Source organism: Hemitrygon akajei, chromosome 5, assembly GCF_048418815.1.
Source record: "Hemitrygon akajei chromosome 5, sHemAka1.3, whole genome shotgun sequence".
Classification (NCBI taxonomy): Eukaryota; Metazoa; Chordata; class Chondrichthyes; order Myliobatiformes; family Dasyatidae; genus Hemitrygon; species Hemitrygon akajei.
This window is the reverse complement of record NC_133128.1, coordinates 174716771-174741259: the sequence shown is the minus strand read 5'-3', so window position 1 is coordinate 174741259 and position 24489 is coordinate 174716771. Positions and strand designations below refer to the sequence as shown.

General features: G+C 42.0%; 1 protein-coding gene across 1 annotated transcript in view; it reads right to left on the bottom strand.

Annotated features, from left to right (window-relative positions):
- The window catches only part of LOC140728489 (uncharacterized), a 102228-nt gene that overhangs the window by 51108 nt on the left and 26631 nt on the right, over positions 1 to 24489 (bottom strand). The window contains exon 2 of the mRNA XM_073047273.1: positions 4261 to 4346. Coding sequence (XP_072903374.1) covers positions 4261 to 4346 — 86 coding nt within the window. The remainder of the gene's footprint in view (positions 1 to 4260; positions 4347 to 24489) is intronic.

Genomic DNA, 24489 nt, shown 5'->3' with positions numbered 1-24489 from the left:
TCCCCTACCTGATGGTAACAGTGAGAAAAGAGCATGCCCTGGGTGCTGGTGCTCCTTAATAATGGACGCTGCCTTTCTGAGACACTGCTCCCTGAAGATGTCCTGGGTACTTTGTAGGCTAGTACCCAAGATGGAGCTGATGAGAGTTACAACTTTCTGCAGCTTCTTTTGATCCTGTGCAGTACCTCCTCCATACCAGACAGTGATGCAGCCTATCAGAATGCTCTCCACGGTACAACTATAGAAGTTTTTGAGTGTATTTGTTGACATAACAAATCTCTTCAAACTCCTAATAAAGTATAGCCGCTATCTTGCCTTCTTTATAACTTACATCAATATGATGGGACCAGGTTAGATCCTCAGAGATCTTGACACCCAGGAACTTGAAGCAGCTCACTCTCTCCACTTCTGATCCCTCTATGAGGATTGGTATGTGTTCCTTCATCTTACCCTTCCTTAAGTCCACAATCAGCTCTTTTGTCTTACTGACATTGAGTACCAGGTTGTTGCTGCAGCACCACTCCACTAGTTGGCATATCTCACTCCTGTATGCCCTCTCATCACCACCTGAGATTCTACCAGCAATAGTTGTATCGTCAGCAAATTTATAGATAGCATTCGAGCTATGCTTAGCCACACATTCATGTGTACATAGAGAGTAGAGCAGTGGGCTAAGCAAACACCTCTGAGGTGCACCAGTGTTGATTGTCACTGATGAGGGTGTGTTATCACCAATTCACACAGATTGTGATCTTCTGGTTAGGAAGCTGAGAATCCAATTGCAGAAGGAGGTACAGAGGCCCAGGTTCTGCAACTTCTCATTCAGGATTGTGAGAATTATGGTATTAAATGCTGAGCCACGATTGATGAACAGCATCCTGACGTAGGTATTTGTGTTGTCCAGGTGGTCTAAAGCTGTGTGAAGAGCCATTGAGATTGCATCTGCTGTTGACCTGTTGTGGCCATAGGCAAATTGCAATGGGTCCAGGTCCTTGCTGAGGCAGTTCTGTCTAGTCATAACCAACCTCTCAAAGCATTTCATCACTGTCGATGTGAGTGGACCAGGCAATAGTCATTAAGGCAGCCCACATTATTCTTCTTAGGCATCGGCATAATTGTTGCCTTTTTGAAGCAAGTGGGAATTTCCACCTGTAGCAGTGAGAAGTTGAAAATGTCCTTGAATACTCCCGCTAGTTGGTTGGCACAGGTTTTCAAAGCCTTACCAGGTACCCCACTGGGACCTTCCACCTTGTGAGGGTTCACTCTCTTTAAAGACAGCCTAATATCAGCCTCTGAGATGGAGATCACAGGGTCATCAGGCGCAGCAGGGTTCTCCCTTTCAAAGCGCGTATATAAGGCGTTGAGTTCATCTGGTAGTTAAGTATCGCTGTCATTCATGCAATTGGGTTTCTCTTTGTAGGAAGTAATGTCTTGCAGACCCTGCCAGAGTTGCCATGCATACGATATCGCCTCCAACCTCATTTGAAATTGTCTCTTCACCCTTGAAATAGCCCTCCACAAATCATATCTGGTTTTCCGGTACAGGCCTGGGTTGCCAGACTTGAATGCCACAGATCTAGCCTTCAGCAGATGACGTACATCCTGTTTCATCCACGGCTTTTGGTTTGGGTATGTACACTAAGTATTTGTAGGCACACATTCATCCACAGAGGTTTTAATAAAGTCGGTAACAACTGCAGCATACTCATCCAGGTTCGAAGAGGAATCCCTGAATACAGTCCAGTCCACTGTCTCAAAGCAGTCCTGTAGGTGCTCCTGTGCTTCATTGATTATTTACATAAATGATTAAACACATTTACTATTTGAAATATCGGATGGCATTTTAGTTCAATCAGAAACTGATGAAGTATATATTAAATTTGTTGGTCTTTAAGTTTTAATTGAGAGGAGGGAAATATGCCTCATAAGTGAATAAACCCTATTTCCTTTTATAAATAATATATTCATATTCCTGATTTTCAGAAAGTTCTGTAGATAATATATTAATATATGGCAGAGAAGTCTGAGGTGTTACACATTGGGAGGACAAACCAGGGTAGTGAGTACAGGTGCTGGTATGTTATGTTGAAGTTGCAAAGGATCTTGGTAAGGCCTAATCTCGTATATTGCGTGTCGTTCTCGTGACCTACTTACAGGAAAGATATCAATAAAATTTTAAAAATACAGAAAACATTTACAAGAATGTTGGGACTTGAGGACCTGAGTTTCAGGGAAAGGTTGAATAGGTTAGGACTTTATTCCTTGAAGCGTAGGAGAATGAGAGGAATTTGATAGAGGTATACAAAATTATGAGGGGGATAGATAGGGTGGTTTTTTCCCCACAGAGGTTGGGTGAGAATAGAATTAGAGGTCATAGGTTAAGGTTGAAAGGTGAAATATTTACATTGAACCTGAGGGGGTACTTCTTCAAGCAGAAGGTGGTGCAAGAGTGGAATGGGTTTCGATTGTAAGTGGGGGATGCAGGCTCGATTTCAACATTTATGTGACATTTAGATAAGTGCATGGAATGAAGGCGTATAAAGGGCTATGATCTAAGTGCAAGTTACATAAGATAGAACATAGAACAGTACAGCAAGGGAACAGGCCCTTCAGCCCACAATGTTGTGCCAAACCAATCAAATGACTAATTAAACCAGGGGTTCCCAACCTTTTTTATGCCATGGACCCCTGCCACTGACCAAGGGGTCAGTGGACCCTAGGTTGGGAATCCCTGAACTAAACAAATCCCTTCTGCCTACACAATGTCACTATCCTTCCATTTTCCTTACATTCATGTGTCTATCTAAACATCTCTTAACTCTTTAATGTATCTGTCTCTACCACCATCCCAGGCAGCACATTCCTGCCACCCGAACCCTCTCTGTGTCTCCGTTAAACATACCCCCCTCACTTTAAATGCATGCCCTCTGCTATTAAACCTTTCAACCCCCAGAAAAAAGATATTGTCTGTTCTACTCTCTCTATGCCTCTCATAATCTTACAACCTCTATCAGATCTCACCAGCCTCCTCCGCTCCAAAGAAAGCAACTTAAGTTGGTCCAACCTCTTAGTATAGCACATGCCCTCTAATCAAGCAACATTCTGGCAAACCTCTTCTGCATCATCTCCAAAGCCTTCCTTCCTTTAATGTGGCGATCAGGACTGTACGCTATAGTCCCATCTGGACTAAGCAGAATAACAGATTATGAGCAAACACGAGGAAATCTGCAGATGCTGGGAATTCAAACAACACACACAAAATGCTGGTGGAACACAGCAGGCCAGGCAGCATCTATAAGGAGAAGCACTGTCAACGTTTCAGGCCGAGACCCTTCATCAGGACTAACTGAAAGGAGAGATACTAAAACAGATTATGACACAGATTAGGTAGGCAGAAGAGACTGTTTCCGTGTTGTAGTGCTCTATCACTATGACTATGTACTGCATCAATGTTTGCCTTGTTTCCAAAAATTCTCCAATAGATTAGATTTTCCCAAAATCCCAGTACCCAGAGTTGGACAAGATGTCTGCAGCCTCCTAGTTTAAGGTCAAGCCAGCTAGTTTAAACTCTGGAGCATTAACATCTGAGATGATCTATTTTGTGCCCAACATAAAGGCAATAAATCAGCAGTTCTGCTTCACTAGGAGTTTGAACAGATTTGATATGTCATCAAAGACTGTTGCAAATTTCTGTAGATGCACAGCCTGGTATGGAGCCTCCAATGAAGGAGGCTGTAAACTCAGCTAGTTTTGTCATGGACACAATCAGTCTCATCTTAAAGAGGTGGCAACTCAAGAAGGTGGTATTACAGATCCTCACCATCAGGACATGCCCTCTTCTCATTACCATCACCAGGGAGAAGATACAGAAGCCTTAACACCCACACTCAACATTTTAAGTCACTTCTATCCCTCTGCCATCAGATTTCTGAATGGTCCATGAAAGAAACAACATAACTTCATCATTCATTTTTGCACTTTTAATTTATTTTGTATATTGAAGTCACATTTGTGACTCACACTGTACTGCTGCCACTAAACAACAAATTTCACAACATGAAAGTTAACATGGAGCCTGATCAGCAGAGACCTGAATCACGGAAGGCATAGTAGAGGAGTAGGAAATGTAACTAAAAGCTGTGTGCCAGACTTTCAAGATCTATCTGGCCACTGCTGAACTTAATTCTGTTGACTAAAGACCAGACTAATCTGGAAAATTAGAACTAGTGGAACAGAGCAAGTTTAAAAAATTTAACTTACCTTCAACTGTTTTGGCAGCAACCTTTACAAACTTCAATGGATATCTATTATGAGAGATGTTCCACTTGTCATGAACAATATTTATTCTGCATTTTTAAAAAAAGATAAACTTTAGTTATTTTGTAATTAAAGCTAATATTATAGTTAAATGTTACCAAGAAGATCTTGTTAAAATAGTCTAACAAAGACATTGACTAAACAATATTTTATTGCAGAACTTTGTCATCAGCAAGCAAATTTTGAAGTTCTATTTGCTGACCTACATTGGCTCCTGTGAAAGCAAAACTACAAAGGTGCCTTCACTTCTCTAATTCCAGCAGCTCAAACCTGGTCATATTTAATGATGACACTAATAGCACTAATAGCAATTATTTTAAACTCCCAAGGCAACCTGCTTTAGAATTCCCTCCCTTACCTCATATACATTCTTTTTTCCATTTCTATTTTATCTCTATTTCTTATTCTAAGGCATTCCTTAAAAACAATCATTTTGATGAAAGTTGATGTGCTTATTTCTTGTTGGCAACATGGCAACCTTCTCAACAGAAATGTACAGCATTTCCCAAGCTCGATAATTTAATGCAGATCTGTGCATTGTTTCCTACTACAGCCATGATTCATTCCTTCTATGTAGGTTTCCACTTCATCCTGATTCCAATCAGGTCAAACGCTGGAAATGCAGCAAGACAGGGGACTCCATGACTCATGACTCCTGTCAAGAACTCAAGCACAAGGTACAAAACTGCCAAGACACTGAGAAATTTGCAAATCATTCAGGCCCTCTGCAACATTTCCGTGAGCATACTTCCAGATTTGTAGTCTGAACTGCAAGATGCATACATTGTCTAACCTGCTCAACATTTCCTATAGCTCTGTACTGCACAGCTTTTACAATTCTTTGTTCATGCCTTCATTTAGTCTATCAATCTAATAACTTCATCCACAACAACCCTGACGCCATCCTGTCAGATCATCCATTTGTCATATTCGTCACTCGCGTAATCCTTCTGCAATTTATATTCTTTCTCATGCTGGCTAGCAAAAAGTGATGCACCCTTATCCAACTTCCTAGCAATGGATATATATCTCTGCAGGCTACATCTCTTAAAAGACACATTCAAATACTCCTTAAAATATGTTAGGTGTTTTTACCAATTTTTGGAGTTCCAGAACCCTACTGCTCTATGTAAAAGAATTTTCTTCATCTTCTCACTATTAATTATACCCTAAGTGCTTCTTGGTTTCAGAGCTCTTTATAAAAGAGAACAAATTCTTTTTGGAAAAAATTCTTTCTACTTAATCCATTCAATTTCTTCATAATTATACATACATTAATTATATCTCCTTTCAAGCTCTTCTATTCCAAAGAAAACAAGTTCCATCTGTATAATTTTTCATCAAGGCTTCAATTTTCCAATCATGGTAAAACTATTTACATTTTTCTTTTCTCCCCCCCCCAAATGTGGGTACTGTCAAGTTCAGCTTTCAATGCCCACTCCTAGCTGTCACTGAGAGTGTGAGCCACCTACTTGAACATCCAAATGTCTCTGCAGTGTTAGTACAGCACAGCACAAGTCCTTTGACCTACAATATTGTGCCAACCTATATAAACCTACTCCACAATCAATCTAACCCTTCTCTTCTACACGGGCCATAACCCTCCACTTTCCAACACTCATATGCCAATTTAAGAGTCTCTTAAAGATCCCTATTATATCAGACCTCACCACCACCAACAGATTCTTTCTTGCTGGACTGGCAAATTCACAGCATGAATGTCATCCTTCACTCATCAGCCCATGCCCCAATACTGTGTAGTTGCATGCAATTACAAAGGAATTGTGAATGGAATTGAACATTGTACAATCATCTTTGAACATCTCCATTTATGAAAATCAAAATCACAGATGCTAGAAACTCAAAATAAGTCCTTGAAACACTTAGCAGGTCAGACAGCATTCTGTGAGTAGAGAAATAGATTCAACATTTCTGAGCAACGCTCCTTCATTGGAATTCTGTTTGATTTCCAGCAGTGACAGCCTTTGTGCAAGATACAACTCCAATCATTGGAATAGTTTATCCTTGATGCCAATAACTTCAATTTTATGGCATGGTACACTATGGTATTTGTTTACTGTCATGTATACCAAGATACAGTGAAAAACTTTGTTTACAAGCCATTCAGTTAATGGGGTAGTTGAAAAGAAAATACAATGCAGAATATAATGTTGCAGCTACAGAGAAAGTGCAGCACAGATAAACTAATAAAATCTAAAGGCTGCAATAAGGTAGATTGAGAGACAACTCTTTACTAGAGCTCCTGATGCCTTAATGTGAAGGCCTATCATACCCACATCACCCCTGGAATTCAGTACTGAAGTCTATGTGTGGACAAAGACTTTGATGAGATCTGGAGTGGAGTTCATCCAATCACACTCAAAATGGACAGCAGTGGGCAGATGATTAGTGAGCAAGTGCCATTTGCTGGCATTATCGATGGTGAACTTTATCAAGTTGCTGACAAATGAGTAGATTAATGGGACTCATGCCAGATTAAACTTAAAATGAATTTTGTGAATAAGGCAAACCAGAACAATTTTTCATATAGTTGGTTAGATGCCTATGCACCTACTGCTGTAAATCTGCTCTGCATCCTTTCTCATGCAAAGACACCTTTCTTTAAACATTAAGTCAAGTTGCTTTTTATTGTCATTTTGACCATAACTGCTGGTACAGTACACAGTAAAAACAAGACGTTTTTCAGGACCATGGTGCTACATGAACAACACAAAAACTACACTGAACTACATAAACCAACACAAAAACTACACTAGACTACAGACCTACCCAGGACTGCATAAAGTACACAGAACAGTGCAGGCATTACAATAAATAATAATCAAGACAAGAGGCACAGCAGAGGGCAGTAAGTAGGTAGTTTGATGTCTTGGGATAAAAACTGTTACATAAATAAACAGCTGAATGGCAGCTTCCAGGATTCCGTCCGTTTCTGTACTCCCGCCAAGTATTTCACTGCCACAGATGCAGTCCAATTTAATGTCCATTGGCGAGCAGAATAGACGGGAGAGCCGGCCGGCTAGGGCTTGCTTTTTTCCTGGCACGGACTCCTGTCCACTCACCTCGCTTCCGCTTCCTCGCACACCGCTTACGACGTCCCCAACTCTGGCCACTGGCATCAGGCAACTCCGAGGACTGTAGGCCCGATTCCCTCAGCAAGCCGGGGTCGCACAATCTAACCAGCAGATTTTCATGAAGGTTTGTTTTTGGGCGATCTCTGTATTGTAGCTGTATCTGGCGATGGTAGATAGTTGTTCTGTTATCCATTGCCCTAAACCCTAATTGTGCCTTAAAATTAAATTTAAAAAACTAAATTAAAGTAGAACCAGATCCAAAAGGCCGCTGCTGCTGTGTGCCACACCGCCTAGAGGATGATGTCAGCTTATGTCAGTACTTTAATACTGCAATAACTAGAATCATACACTGTTCCTGCCTGACTTTTCTGCTCTTGTATTCTAAATAAACAGCAGCATCCAAATATGAGTTTTTATCTATCTCACCAACTCATGCACCTAAACTCAGTGGCCACTTTATTAGGTACAAGATGAAACCTAGTGTCATCTTCTGCTGCTACAGTGTATCCACTTCAAGGTTCAACATGTTATGCATTTAGAGATGCTCTTCTGCACACTTTTGTTGTTACACATAGTTATTTGAATTTCTGTCACCTTCCTGTCAGCTCGAACCAATCTGGTCAGTCTCCTCTGACCTCTCTCATTAACAAGGTATTTTCAGTCACAGAACTGTTGCTCACTGATATTTTTAGTTTTTTGCACCATTCCCTGTAAACTCTAGAGACTGTTGTGCATGAAAATCCCAGAAGATCAGCAGTTCCTGAGATAATCAAACCACTTTGTCTGGCACCAACAATCATTCCATGGTAAAAGTCACTTAAATCACATTTCTTCCTCACTTTGATGTTTGGTCTGAACAACAAATGAACCCCTTGACTATGTCTGCATGCTTTGATGCATTGAGTTGCTGCCACATGATTGATTGATTAGATACTTGAATTAACAAGCAGCTGTACAGGTACATGCCTAATAAAGTGGTCACTGAGTGTATATATAAGGATCTATGAACAAAGATCTAAAGTGCCTATGTTCTCACACATAACATCAGTATTTCTTATTTATGTAGTATTGCCTTATTTTAATCTCCCCAAATATATTACTTCACTCTTCTCTGGATTGATTTCCACTGCCACTCTTCTCCCCAATTGATCACGCCACTGAAATCCTCGTACATGAAGAAGCTTTCCTATTTAGTAGTAATAACACAACCAAAACTTAATATGCCAAATCCTAACTTTCTTCCAAATTTCTCTGTCTCTGCTACATCTGAACATAAGATATTCCATTCCAGGACATCTGAAATGTCCTCTTTTTGAGAAAATTTGCTTTCCCTTCTGCTGTGGTTGAACATATTGGTATAAACAACGTAGGTAGGAAAAGGAAGGAGGTCCTGCAGAGAGAATATAGGGAAGTAAGTAGAAAGCTGAAAAGCAAGACCTCCAGAGCAATGATCTCTGGATTGCTGCCTATATCACGCACCAGTAAGGGCGAGAATAGAATGATTTGGCAGAGGAATGTTTGACTGAAAAATTAGTGCAGGGGACATGGTTTTTGATTTCTGTTCCATTGGGATCACTATTAGGGAAGGTATGACCTGTACAAAAAGGACAACTTCCACCTTGCGAGCAGATTTGCTGGAGCTGTTGGGGAGGGTTTAAACTAAACTAATTAAACTAATTTGGCAGGGGGATGGGAACCAGAGAGATAGGGCTGAGTATGGGGCAGTTGGTACACAACTAGATTCAGTGTGTAGTCAGATTGTGAGGAAGGACAGGCAATGATGATTTTCTGATGGCCCGATTGAATCGGAAGCAAGCGAGGAGGCGACTCACAGGTCTGTGAGTAAGATTTAAAAAGGAGCGTTCATGGACTTTCTGCGATTTTCTGGCAGCCCAATCAAATTGAGAGCAAAGTGATGACTCACAGGTACGTAAGTGAGATTTTAAAACGGGCATTTGTGCCTGTTAATGCATAGTTCGAGCAGAGAGAATAGCTCCAGGGGCAGTGTTGTGTTCTTTGTGTGAGATGTAGGAATTCTGGGACACCTCCAGCCTCCCGGATAACTACACCTTCACTAGGTGCACCAAACTGCAGCACTTCAGACAATGTGTTAGGAAACCGGAACTGCAGCTTGATGACCATCGGCTCATATAGGAAACTGAGAAGGTGAAAGGTAAGAGTACAGTGAAGTAGTCACCGGTAAGTTGCAGGAGGCAGGTGCCTGGGTGACTGACAGGAGTGAGTTAGGAAATGGGCAACCGGTATAGAGTACCCATGTGGTCATTCCCCTCAACAATAAGTACACCATTTTGGACATGGTTGGGGGGACAAACTAATAGGGGAGCCACAGCAAATGAGGTCCCTGGCACTGAATCAGGCGCTGTGGCTCAGAAAGAAAGTGAGGGTGGGGGGAGGCAAAGAGGACTGCAGTAGTGATCCAGGTGTCAGGGTCAGGGATGTCTCAGATCAAGTCCACAGCGTTCTAAAGGGGGGGGGGGGGGGAGCAACCAGAAGTCATGGTACAGATTATTACCAATTAAATAGGTAGGAAAAGGGAGAAGGTCCTGAAGAGAGAATTTAAGAGAACTAGGTAGAAAGCTGAAAAGCAGGAGCCTCCGGGTAGTACTGGTAATCACAGTAATGCTGCCTGGGCCATGTGCCAGTAAGGGTAGAAATAGGATGTTTGGCAGATGAGTGCATGACGAGGAACTGGTACAGGGGACAAGCTTTCATTTTTCTGTATCATTGGGATCTCTTCTGGGGAAGGTATGACCTGTAAAAAAGGGGCGGGATACACCTGAAACCGAGGGGGACCAATATCCTTGCAGGCAGGTTTGCGAGAAGTGTTGGGGTGGGAGGGAAATGGGAAATTGTGAGATAGGGCTGAGGATGAGGCAGTTGGTATACAATCAGAGACAGAGCATAGTGAGACTGTCAGGAAGGACAGGCAGATGATAGGGCAAAATTGCAGTCAGTGGGATGAGTTGCAGTCCAACAGTAGGACAAAATGAAAAGGGTGGTGAATACAGGACTGAAGGTGCTATATTTTATTGTACATACAAAATAAGGTAGATGATCTTGGAGTGCAGTTAGAGATTGGCAGGTATGAAGTGGGCATCATTGAGTTGTGGCTGAAATAAGATTATAGTTGGGTGCTTAACATCCAAGCATATCCATTGCATCGAAAAGACGGTAGGTACACAGAAGGGGGTTTCATGGTTCTGTTGGTAAAAAAAGAAATCAACTCCTTAGAAAGAGGTAACATAGCACCGGAAGATATAGAATTCTTAAGAAACTGTAAGGGTAAATAGATCATGAAAGGAGTGCCTCCAAACAGTAGTCAGGATATGGGCTACAAATTACAAAAGGAGATAACAAAAAATACATGTCAAAAGGGCAATGTTAAGATAGTCATGGGGGAACTTCAATATGCAGGTAGACTGGGAAAATCAGGTTGGTACTGATTTTGGATCCTAAAAGAGAAAGTTTGAAGAATGCCTACAAGATGGCTTTTTAGAGCAGCTTGTGGTTGAGCCCACTAGGGGATCAGATATTCTGGATTGGGTGTTGTGTAATGAACCAGATTTGATTAGGGAGCTTAAAGTAAAGGGACTCTTAGCACACAGTGATCATAATATGATAGAATTCGCCCTCCAATTAGAAGTTAAAATCAGATGTATCAGTATTACAGTGGAGTAAAGGGAATTACAGAGGCATGAGAAAAGAGCTAGCCAAAGTTAACTAGAAGGGTACACTAGCAGGGATGACGGCAGAGCAGCAAAAGCTGGAGTTTCAGGGAACAATTTGGAAGGTGCAGGATAGATACATCCTAAAGAGAAGTAGTATTGTAAAGGCAGAAAAATGCAACTGTAACTGACAAGGGAAGTCAAAGCCAATATAAAAGCAAAAGAGAGGGCATATACTAGAGCAAAAATTAATGAGAAGTTAGAAGTTAAAAACCAACAGAAGGCAATGAACAAACAAGAGAAAATCTGCAGATGCTGGAAATCTGAGCAACACATACAAAATGCTGGAGGAACACAGCAGGCTAGGCAAAAAAGTACATTTATGGAAAAAAGTACATTCAATGTTTCAGGCTAAAACCCTTTGGCGGGACTGGCAACTAAAAAAGCCATAAGGAGGAAAAATATGAAATATGAAGGTAAGCTAGCCAGTAATATCAAAGAGGATACCAAAAGTTTTTGCAGACAGATAAAAAGTAAAAGAGGCGTGAGAGTAGATATCAGACCATTGGAAAATTATGCTGGAGAGTTATTAAGTAATGTGGGACAAGGAAATGTGGATGACTGAATAAGTAACTTGCATCAGTCTATACACTAGAAGTATGCCAGAAGCTTGAAAGTGTCAGGGGGCAGAAGTAAGTGCAGTTGCTATTACTAGGGTGAAGGTGCTTGGGAAGCTAGATAAGCCACCTGGACTACATGGACTACAACCCAGGGATCTGAAAGAGATAGCTGAAGAGATTATTAAGGCATGAGTATTGAGCTTTCAAGAATCAATAGATTCTGGCATGGTTCTGGAGGACTGGCAAATTGCAAATGTCACTCCATTCTTCAAGAAGGAAGGGAGGCAGACGAAAGGAAATTATAGGCCAGTTAGCCTGACTTCAGTGGTTGGGAAGAAGTTGGAGTTGATTGCTAAGGATGAGGTTTCAGGGTGCTTGGTGGTACATGTTAAAATAGGCCAACATCAGCATGCTTTCTTTAAGGGAAAATCTTGTCTGACAATTCTTTGAGGAAATAACAAGGAGGATAGATAAAGGACAATCGGTGGATGCCCCGCACTTGGATTTTCAGAATACCTTTGGCAAAGTGATGTACATGAGGCTGCTTAACAGGTTGAGAGCCCATGGTGTTATAGGAAAGATACTAGCATGGATAGAGCATTGTCTGATTAGCAGGAGGCGAAGAGTGGGAATAAGGGGAACCTTTTTTGATTGGCTGCCAATGAGTAGTGGTGTACTGCAGAGGTCTGTGTTGGGACAGCATCTTTTTATGTTATATGTCAATAAGTTTGGACAAAAGAATTGATACCTTTGTAGCCAAGTTTGCTAATGATATGAAGATAGGCACAATACGCAAGTAGTGTTGAAGAAGAAGGGAATCTGCAGAAGGACTACAGAAAGACAGATTCGGAGAATGGACAAAGAAGTGGCAGATGGAAAATTGTGTTGGGAAGTGCATGGTCATGCACTTTGGTAGAAGAAAGAAAGGCATGAACTATTTTCTTAATAGGGAGAAATTCAAAATTCAAAGGTGCAAAGGGACGGGAGTCACAGGTCAGCTTGCAGGTTGAGTTGGTGGTGAGGAAGGCAAATTCAATGTTAGCATTCTTTTTGAGAGGAATAGAATATAAAAACAAGGATGTAGTGCTGAGGATTTATGAGACATTGGTCAGCCCATACTTGGAATATTGTGTGCAGTTTTGGGTCCCATATCTAAGAAAAGATATGCTGGCATTGGAGAGGGTCCAGAGGAGGTTCACGAGAATGATCACAGGAATGAAAGGGTTAACATATGAGGAGCGCTTGATTGCTTTAGGCTTGTATTCACTGGAGTATAGAAGAATAAGGGAAGATCTCATTGAAACCTATTGAATATTTAAAGGGCTAGATAGAGTGGATGTGGAAGGGTTGATTTTTATAGTGGGAGAGTCCGGGACCAGAGGGTGCAGCCTCAGAACAGAGGGACATCCATTTAAAACAGAAAGTGGGTGCTGAATTTGTAGAATTCATTGCCACAATTGGCCATGCCAAGTCATTGGGTATATTTAAGGCGCAGGTTGATCGGTTCTTGAATAATCAGGGTGCCAAAGGTTACAAGGAGAAGGCAGAAGGATGGGGTTGAGAGGAATAATAAACCAGCTATGATGGAATGGTAGAGCAGACACGATGGGCAGAATGACCTAATTCTGTTCCTATGTCTAATGTGATCCAGCCTCCGCAACCAGCACATTTTTCTTCATAATCTCCACCAAATGCAATGAAACCACACCATCAACCACATCTTCTCCCCATCCCCTTCTTCCTTTCACAGGGACTACTCTCTCCATTACTTGCTGGTCCACTCTTCTCTCCAACCCTGACACTTCCCCTGCCCCCATAAAAGATGCAACATGCCCTTACATCTTCTCCCTCACCACTATTCATGGGTCTAATCACTCAAGATGAGGCATGCATCTCCTACAACATCAGTGACCAGTCACAGGCTAAGACACTGTTTTGCAGAGCAACAATGCTATGTCCATAATGACTATATAGTCGGCCCTCCTTATCCGCGGGTTCCGCATGCAGATCAGGAAAACCCGGAAGTTCTCTCTCTAGCACTTGTTGTTTGAGCATCTACAGACTTTTTTTTCTTGTCATTATTCCCTAAACAATACAGTATAACAACTATTTACATAGCATTTACATTGCATTGGGTATTATAAGTAATCTAGCGCTGATTTAAAGTATACAGGAGGATGTGCATAGGTTACCACGGATCGGGAATAAAAAAAAATGTAAGTTCTCTAAGTCGGAACAGGTACATCCGGTATTATTTAATGTCAGTCAGTCAAACATTTGTCTTAGTATATAGTATATATTTTACCTTTCTATGCATATAAAACACTTAAGAAATGTATGTATTTCAATAATTAAACCACTGCGTTGCTTAGTAGTAATTGTAGCTTTCATTGGGGCAGGGCCTTCACATGCTCCATTATTCTCACTTTATCCTGACTGTAGCCTAACGCTTTTCCAATGACCGATGGCATTTCACCTCTTTCCGATCGCTTTATTATTTCCACTTTATTTTCAATCGTGATCCTTTTCTGGAACAGAAACACTGCAGGCGGTGGGTCCTGAGCTCCACCAGGTCCTAAAGTCCACCGATTTGAGCATTCACATTTTTTCGTATCCACGTGGGGTCCCGGAACCAATTCTCCTACGGATAAGAAGAGCCGACTGTACTTAGCTCCTGCAACTCCTCTTTCCATTCTCACAGCAACATGTCCATCCCCGGCTTTCTCCATGAAACATATTTCATCTATGCCTGACAATTTATGTACTTCAAATGATGTTACACCCCTTATCAGTTCCTCTTTTACAAAGTTTATCCATCTTCCTTAACTAGAATTTTGACATCTTCCATGAAGACCGCTTCAAAGTATTCATTAAGAACCTTACCCAGATTCATAGCTTATATAGCTATATATATAAAAATTTGTGGGTTGTTTATTGACCCTGTTTTCTTACTTACCATCTCTTTATGTAAAAACAAAACATCTCTGGGTTTACTTTTATCTAACTTCCCTTATCCTCTCTTTGCTTTCCTAACTTAGCATTTAATTTACACCCTTATATTTTCTATATTCTTCCAGAATTCAACCATCACGACTACAATTAGTAACACTACCAAATCCAAGAAAATTACTTAAGAATGCTATTCTACATCAGTATGTAGATTTCTGTGAACAGTAATCATTAAAGTCACCCTTGGGCAATTTCTTAACAATTATTGTCTGCGCTCATTTATGCAGTACATGTGCAAGATATAAAGTTAATAGTGATAACTTTGAAAATGAAGGACTGCTGAGATTCTATTAAGGACACGTCAGAAGCTATGGTTGTCAGACTCAAGAACCTCTAGGGCATGGGATCCCTGCGATAGAATGTAGTATCTCAACACGGCAACAGAGTCATGGCTTATCTGCCTGGTTGATAATAAGACATAATAGTGGTAGGAACATAGGCACTTTAGCATTTTCAGGAAAAAATAGCAGGTACTTCCACTGAATGAGTCATTCTCTTCAACAAATGCCTAACACTGATGGATTTGCATGAGGACAGAAAAGAGAACGGATGACAAATAGTTCTACAATAAAACAAGACAATAAGTGACAACATGGATTCACTCTCAGATGAGCTCAGTATCTTTGTTGCTCACTTTGACCATCAAAACATGGAGGAACATTCATGAACTTCCAGTCCCCAGTGACCTCGTGATTTCAGTATCTGAGGCCAAAGTGAGAGCATCCTTCAGGAGCATCCAGCCCAGAAGCTGTACCTGGCCGAGTTCTAAAGATCTATGCTGATGATCTGGCTGGAACTTCCACCAATATCTTCAACCTCTCGTTGCAAAAGTCAGAGGTACCACCTGCTTCAAGCAGGCTTCAATAATGCTGGTGCCTAAAAAGAATGTGGTAATGTGCCTCAATGACTATTATCCAGTAGCACTTATATTCACTGTGATGAAGTGATTTGAGAGGCTGGTAGTGAAACATATCAACTCCTACCTGAGAAGCAACTTGGATCAGCTCTAATTTGCCTACCATCACAACAGGTCCACAGCATATGCCATTTTGTTGGCTCTTCACTCAACCCTCAAACATCTGGACAGCAAAGATGCATACACTTTTGTATACTCCTATCAAATCTCCCCTCAATCTTCTACATTCCAAGTAATAAAGTCCTAACTTATTCAATCTTTCCTTATAACTGAGGTCCTCCAATCCCAGCAACATCCTTGTAAATTTTCTCTGTACTCTTTCAACCTTGTTTACATTTTTCCTGTAGCTAGGTGATGAAAACTGCACAAAATACTCCAAATTAGGCCTCACTAATGTCTTATTCAACTTCAGTACTGTATAATATTCCCCCTCCTGTACTCAATACTTTGATTAATGAAGGCCAATATGCCAAAAGATTTCTTTACAACCCTATCTACTTGTGATGCCTTAATGAATTAAGAACCTGTATTCCCAGATCTCTTTGTTCTACAGCATTCCTCAGTGCCCTATCATTCACTATGTAAGACCTACTCTGTTTGTCCAACCAAAGTGCAACACCTTGCACTTGTCTGCATTAAATTCCACCTGCCATTTTTCAGCCCATTTTTCCAGCTGGTGCAGATCCCGCTCAGTCATGATAACCTTCCTCGCTGTCCAATACACTCCCAATCTTGGTGTCATCCACAAATTTACTGACTGTTAACCATATTATCAATGATCTGGCTGATATCATTGACAAACAACAATGGAATCAGTACTAAGCCCTGTGGCACAACATTAGTCACAGGCCTCCAGTCAGAGAGGCGACCATCTACTACCACTCTCTGGCTTCTCTCACAAACCCAATGTCTAAATCAAATTACTACCTCATCTTGAATGCTGAGCGACTAAACCTTCTTGACCAAACTTCCATGCGGGATCTTGTCAAATGCCTTGCTAAGGTCCACCTAGACAACATCCACTGCCTTGCCTTCATCAAATTTCCTGGTAATTTCCTTGAGAAACTCTATAAAATTGTTTAGATAGGACCTACCACACACAAACTCCTGCTGATTGCCCCTAATCAGTCAATGTCTAGCCAAATACTCATATATCTAGTCTCTTAGAATACCTTCCAATAACTTTCCCTCTACTAAGGTCAGGTACACCAGCCTATAATTTCCTGGCTTATTTTTAGAGCCCTTCTTAAAAAGCAGAATGACATTAGCTGTACTCCAATCCTCCGGTACCTCATCTGTCACTAAGGATGATTTAAATATTTCTGCTAAGGTCCCTACATTTTCTGCAGTTTCCTCCCACAGGGTCCATTGGAACACCTTAATCCACCCTGTTGCCTCAAGAAAGCAAGTAACTCCTCTTCTGTAATCTATTTGAAGCTGATGTTGCTTTGCCTCACCTCTATAGACTCTGTGTCCATCTCCCGAGTAAGTGCACATACAAAAAATCAATTTAAAATCTGCCCCATCTCTTTTGGCTCCATGCATGGATTACTTCTCCTATTTTCCAGAGGACCACTTTTGTCCTTTGCAGTCCTTTTTCTCTTAACAAATCTGTAGAATCCCTTAGCATTCTCCTTCACCTTGCCTGCTCGGGCAACCTCATGCCTCTTTTAGATTCTAGCACAAACAAGAGAAAATCTGCAGATGCTGGAAATACAGCAACACACACAAAATGCTGGAGGAACTCAGTAGGCCAGGCAGCATCTAGGAAAAGAGTAAACAGTTGATGTTTCAGGCAGAGACCCTTCATCAGGACTGGAGAAAAAATGATAAGAAGTCAGAATAAGAAGGTGGGGGGGGGGGGGGGGGAGGAAAGGAAGAAGTGCAAGGTGGTAGGTGATAGGTGAAACCGGGAGAGGGGAAGGGGTGAAGTAAAGAGCTGGGAAGTTGATTGGCGAAAGAGATAAAGGGTTGGTGGAATCCTATAAGAGAGGATAGACCATGGAAGAGAGGAAAGGGGTAGGAGCACCAGAGGGAGATGATGGGTAGGTAAGGAGGTAAGGTGAGAGAGGAAACTGGGAATGGGAATGGTGAAGGGGGGGTGGAGGGAAATATTCAAGAAATCAACATCCATGCTATCAGGTTGGAGGCTACCCAGACAGAATACAAGGTGTTGCTCCTCTAACCTGAGTGTGGCCTCATAACGGCAGTAGAGGAGGCCATGACCTAATATGTCGGAATGGAAATGGGAAGTAGAATTAAAATGGGTGGCCACTGGGAGGTCCTGCTTTTTCTGGTGGATGGAGTGTAGGTGCTCCATGTCTCCCAATTCGTGTCGAGTAGATTAGATTTTAGATTTTAGAATATTAGATTCTGGTGGTGGACCTGAGGAGGGCTAAGGCACCGGTGACCCCTGTTTCCATCCAAGGGGTCAGTGTGGAAACGGTGGAGGATTACAAATACCTGGGGATACGAATTGACAATAAACTGGACTGGTCAAAGAACACTGAGGCTGTCTACAAGAAGGGTCAGAGCCGTCTCTACTTCCTGAGGAGACTGAGGTCCTTTAACATCTGCCAGACAATGCTGAGGATATTCTACGAGTCTGTAGTGGCCAGTGCTATCAGGTTTGCTATTGCATGCTGGGGCAGTAGGCTGAGGGTAGCAGACACCAACAGAATCAACAAACTCATTCGTAAGGCCAGTGATGTTGTGGGGGTGGAACTGGACTCTCTGACGGTGGTGTCTGAAAAGAGGATGCTGTCCAAGTTGCATGCCATCTTGGACAATGTCTCCCATCCACTCCATAATGTACTGGCTAGGCATAGGAGTACATTCAGCCAGAGACTCATTCCACCGAGATGCAACACTGAGCGTCATAGGAAGTCATTCCTGCCTGTGGCCATCAAACTTTACAACTCCTCCCTTGGAATGTCAGACACCCTGAGCCAATAGGCTGGTCCTGGACTTATTTCCACGTGGCATAATTTACTTATTATTATTTAATTATTTATGGTTTTATATTGCTATATTTCTACACTATTTTTGGTTGGTGGGACTGTAACGAAACCCAATTTCCCTTGGGATCAATAAAGTATGTCTGTCTGTCTGTCTGTTATGTTTTTTGGATTTACTGAGTGTGCCCTCAAGAAAACAAATCTCAGGGTTGTAAATGGTTGCATATACAGTATGTACTTCGATAATAAATTTACTTTCAACTTTGAAAAGAGAACAAATGACAATCAAAATAAGACAACAATTTGGATGTTAAGTTGAAGATACATAGACAATGGTGAGGCTGAATTTGGAATATTATGTACGGTTCTGATCACCTACCTACAGGAAAATCATTGATAAGCCTGAAAAAGTACAGAGAAAACTAACAAGGATGTGCTGGGACTTGAGGACCTGAGTTATAGGGAAAGGTTAAATAGGTATAGACATTTATTTCCCCAAGAGCTTAGAAGAATGAGGGGAGATTTGATGGAGTATACAAAATTATGAGGGCTATAGATAGCATAAATGCAAGGAGCTGCTAGTGGAAGTGGTAGATGCAGGTTCACTTGCAAAATTTAAGAGAAGTTTGGGTAAGTACATAGATCAGAAATTTATAGAGGGTTAGAAAATGGTTGGCAATAGTCATCTGTCCCAATTATGTGGCATAGTGTTCCAAATAAACAATTTCTCCAGTTGTTTGTGTACTTTAAGAGTTGTCCCAAATAAACGGCTGCCCCGATTAACCAATCACCCAACTAACTGGAATCCACTGTATTTGGTACTGTTCCTCTCAGAAAATGCTTTTTCTCCATTCTCTTTCAGCTGAATTCCTTGTTCTGACAGGTTTGAGCTGTGAAATGTTAATACAATTTGAATCGTGGCTTCATACTTTATAAAACTTGTAGATGAGCAGCAAGTTCATATTCCTACTTAAGTATTTTTAAGTCAGTAAAGATAGAAAAGTATATTAACAAATGAACAGCAAGGCCACCCCCAATCACAAGAAAATTAAGTGACGGTCACATTTTTTCCCACATCGTGTCCCAACCCAAAATCAAGATGTTTATTCCACACTCTATTTTATTATTAACCAACTCTCAACACATGTCAGTATATTACCCCAATTCCAAATGCTCTAATTTTGTTCAATAATCTCTTTTATAGAACGTTATTAAAAACTTCGACTATACCACATTGACTAACCCTTTTCACAACACTCCTTTGTTCTGTTAGTAACAACATTAACAGATTTCTCAAACATGATTTCTCTTTCATAAATCCATGATTATTCAGTCTAATTCTATTATTATTTTCAGTGGCAACATATACAAAATACTGGAGTTCAGGCAGCATCCATGAAAATGAACAAACTTTCAATGTCTCGGGTCAAAATCATTCTTCAGAACAGAAAATGAAGAGGGAAGATGCTAGAATAAAAAGGTGGGGGAAGGAAAGGAGAACAGCTAGAAGGTGATAGGTGAAGCAAGGTGGATGTGAAAGGTAAATGACTGGAGAGGAAAGAATCTGATAGGGCAGGAGAGTGGGCCATAGGAGAAAGGGAAGGAAGAGGAGCACCAGTGGGAAGTGATAGGCAGGTGCGACGAGGTAAGAGGACAGAGTGGGGAATAGAAGACAAGGGGAGGGGAAGAAACTTTTCTACTGGAAGGAGAAATCAGTATCCATGCCATCAGGTTGTAGGTTAGCTAGACAGAAGGTTGCTCCTCCACCCTGAGAGTTGCCACACTGTGGCACAAGAGAAGGACGTGGAACAACAATTGGAATGGGAATGGGAATTAAAATGTTTGGCCACCGGGAAGTTTGGCTTTAGGTGGATAGAGTGGAGGTGCTCAATGAAGTGGAGGCTGTATTGGGAGCACTGGATACATTAGATGACCCCAGCAGAATTGCCACACATGGAAGGACTATTTGGGAGCCTGAAAAGAGGTGAGGGAGAAGGTGAATGGGCAGGTGTAGCACTTTGGCCACTTGCAGGGAAAAGTACCAGGAGGGAGATAAGTGGGGAGATACGAATGGACAAGGTAATCATGGAGGGAGATTGTGGGGGGGGGGGGTGGGAGGAGGCAAAGATGTGTTTGTTGGTACAATTCTTTTGGAGATGGCGAAAATTATGGAGAGTGGTGTGTGGAGGTGCAAAGGGTGTAGTTAAGGATAAGAGGAACTCTATCACTGTTTAGGCAGTGGGAAGGTGGGGTGAGCGCTTATGTCCATGAAATGGAGGAGATGCAGGTGAGGGCGGCATCAATGGTGGAGGAAGAGAAATCCTATTCTGTGAAGGAGGGAAGGAAAGCTTCATCCTGGGAACAAATGCAGTGGAGACAAAGGAACTGAGAAAGGGGATTAGCATTTTATTTTTTTACAGGAGACAGGGTGGGAAGAGGTATAGATAAGATAGCCATGGGAATCAATAGGACTGTAAAAGATGTCAGTCAACAGTTTGTCTCCAAGGATGGAGACAAGAGATCAAGAAAGGGGAGGGAGATGTCATAAATGGACCAAGTGCATTTAAGGGCAGGATTGAAATTGGAGGCAAAGTTGATGAAATTGACAAGCTCAGCATGGGTACAAGAAGCAGCACCAATGCAGTCATCAATGAGATGGAGTAAGAGTTCGGGAGCATTACCAGAAGATGCTTCTACATAGCCAACATAACTGCTCTACATAGCCAACAAAAAGGCAAGCATAGCTAGTGCCCATGCAGGTGGGGGCCCATTATTTTCTGTGCTCTGTTTCCACCTCCTTAATAAAACTCTAACATTTCTTTATTACTGCAGTCAGGCGAACTAGTCTGTTGTTCACCTTTCCCTAACAGTGTAGTTAAATTTGTCACAGTTCAGTCTGAGGGAAGAGTTCTAGAGTCTGAAATTTTGGAAGATAGCAACCACTGTATCAACTATCTGCAATGTCAACTCCTTCAAATCCTTACAATGCAAGTCAAATGACTTATTGCATTTCTGTCCCATTCTGATCTCTAAAACTTATTAAAAAAAAGAGCTTTGACTAGCGGCCAATCCAAACAACAGAAGTTGTGAGAGGATGGGACTTCAATCAGGTCCACTGCCCAAGCACAAATGGCAGTAGCAGGTTGCTACAATGATAATGAGCTTTGACCAGTGACCAATCAGCATTTGTGATTTATTAGCATGAGAAAATTTAAGGAAGGCAGAGTAAGTGCAGGGCCATCATCACAGCGGTCGTCATCAGAGTGGTGATCTTGAGGCTTTAGCTCTTCGAGGCTGCTGCGAAGAGAAGCTACAGTCAGAGAAAGCAAAGGAAGAAAAGCTCAAGGTTAAGTTTTTTTCTCTTTCTCCTCTTTCTGCTCAGCTAGGATACTAGAGGTGCCGGGCAGGATAATTGAATGCTCCTCTTGCAAGATGCGGGAAGGCAAGGAGATCTCCAGTGTCCCTGACGACTACAACAGTATAGTAGTCATCCAGATGTGCACCTAGTCATCAAGTGCATTTGACTGCAGCTTCCAACAATCAGCATTAAGGAGTTTGTGCTGGAACTGGATGAACTTTGGATCATTCATGAGGCTGAGGGGGTAATAGATAGGACATATCAAGAGGTAGTTACACCCAAGGTGCAGGGCACAGTAAAGTGGGTGACAGTCAGGAAGTGGAAAGGGTTAAGGATCCATGGCAGAGTACCCCTGTGGCCATCCACCTCAACAACAGGTATATCATATTGGATACTGTCAGTGGGGGGGGCGGGGAAATGACCTAACAGAGGAAAGTTACAATGGTGAGGCCTCTGGCACTGAGTCTGCCTCTATGTCTCAAAAGGGAAGGGAGAAGAAGAAGCATGGTGTGGTGGATAGGGGATTCATTAGTTAGGGGAATGGGCAAAAAGTTAAGTGGGCGAGAATCAGATTCCCAGGTGGTATGTTGCCCCTCAGGTACCAGGGTCTGGAATATTTTGGATCGAGTCCTCAGCATTCTTAAGTGGGAGGGTGAACAGCCAGAAGTCAGTTCCATGTAGGTACCAATGATATGGGAAGGATGAGTGATAAAGTTCTGCAGGAGTTCAGCGAGTCGGGTGCTAAGTTAAAGAAAGGGCAGGTCCACCAGGGTTGTGATTGCAGGATTGCTACCCATGCCACATGCTGGTGAGACCAGAACTAGAAAGGCACCACAATTGATTGGAAAAGAACACTGGCAAAGATGACGGTAGAGCTGCAACGGCTGGAATTTCTGGAAGCAATTTGGAAGGCACAGGATATATACATCCCATAGAAGATGAAGTGTTCTAAAGGGGCAAAGTCAAGATGGTGCTAAACAGCGACTCCTTTGCTTGCATCTTCGGAAACAGCTCTATTTCTGTCTTTGATATCTCTTTTTTCCCTTTTCAAGGTTCTCTTGAAGACCTTGACCTGGAGTTACACTCTGACTGTTTTTTTGCGAGAATGGGACCTGCTCTCAGGACCTCATGACCGGCCGCTTTTTGATATCCCAAGGACGTGGCCTGGAAGACAAGCAGGCCTTCAGGGTTCCGGGATTTTGTGGCTCTGGGGATGTGGCTGATTCTAGGCTGGTGCCCCTGACTGAAGCATTGTGAGAGAACACGGAACTCTGGGAGCAACAGATTAGCTGCCGGGAGTTGTGTGCCTGGAGAGCTGCACCTTTCTGGCGCTGACTTTCTGGGCACAGAGCTCGGAAAAAGCGACACAGGAGACTTTTAACATTGTAAATCAGCTAGTTGTGTGTTATGTCTCCCTTCTCGCCATGAAACAGGGACACCTCTTTTTCCCTAATTAGGGAGAGAGAGAGCCAGTGGTATGTCAAATTAACACGTGAACAAGTAGTTTTTGGGGTACTGCAAGTCTGAGTCTTTATTAATGCTTTGCTGCATGCTTGAGTGCTCAGTGGAGGGTGCTGATGCTTTTTTGAGGGGGAGTTGTGGGGGTTTTGGGGTTCTATGTTTTAAATATCATTCATTCTTAGGAGCACTCCTCTGTTTTCGTGGACGTCTGCGCAGAAAAAGAATTTCAGAATGTATATTGTATACATTTCTGTGACATTAAATGCACCTATCAAAACCTATTGAAAGACGACACAGCTGTGGATAACTGGAAAAGTAAAAGCCAACTTAACAGCCAGAGAGAGAGCCTGTAATACAGCAAAAAATAGTGGGAAGTTAGAGGATTCAGAAGCTTTTAAAAAACATTAGACCACAAGCCATAGGAGCAGAATTAAGCCATTCAGCCCATCAAATCTGCTTCGCTATTCCATCATGGCTGATCCTAGATCTCATTCAATCCCATACACCTGCATTCTCACCATATCCTTTGACTGATCAGGAAATGATCAACTTCCGCCTTAAATATTACCACTTGGCCTCCACCACAGTCTGTGGCACAGCATTCCACAGATTCACTACTCTCTGACTAAAATAATTCCTCCTTTCTTCTGTTTTAAAAGGTCACCCCTCAATTTTGAGGCTGTGCTCTTTAGTTCTGGATACTCTCACCAGAGCAAACATCCCCTCCACATCCACCTTATCTAGTCCTTTCAACATTCTGTAGGTCTTAATGAGATCCACGCACATTCTTCTAAATTCCAGTGAGTACAGGCCCAAAGCTGCCAAACGCTCCTCATATGTTAACCCCTTCATTCCCAGAATCATCCTTGTGAACCTCCTCTGGACTCCGTCCAAAGACCACACTTTCTGAGATATTGGGCCCAACACTGCTAACTATATTCCAAGTGGGGCTTGACTAGTGTCTTATAAAGCCTCAACGTTATCTCATAAAACATAAAACAGAAATTTACAGCACATTACAGGCTCTTCAGCCCACAACGTTGTGCTGACCATGTAACCTACTCTAAAGA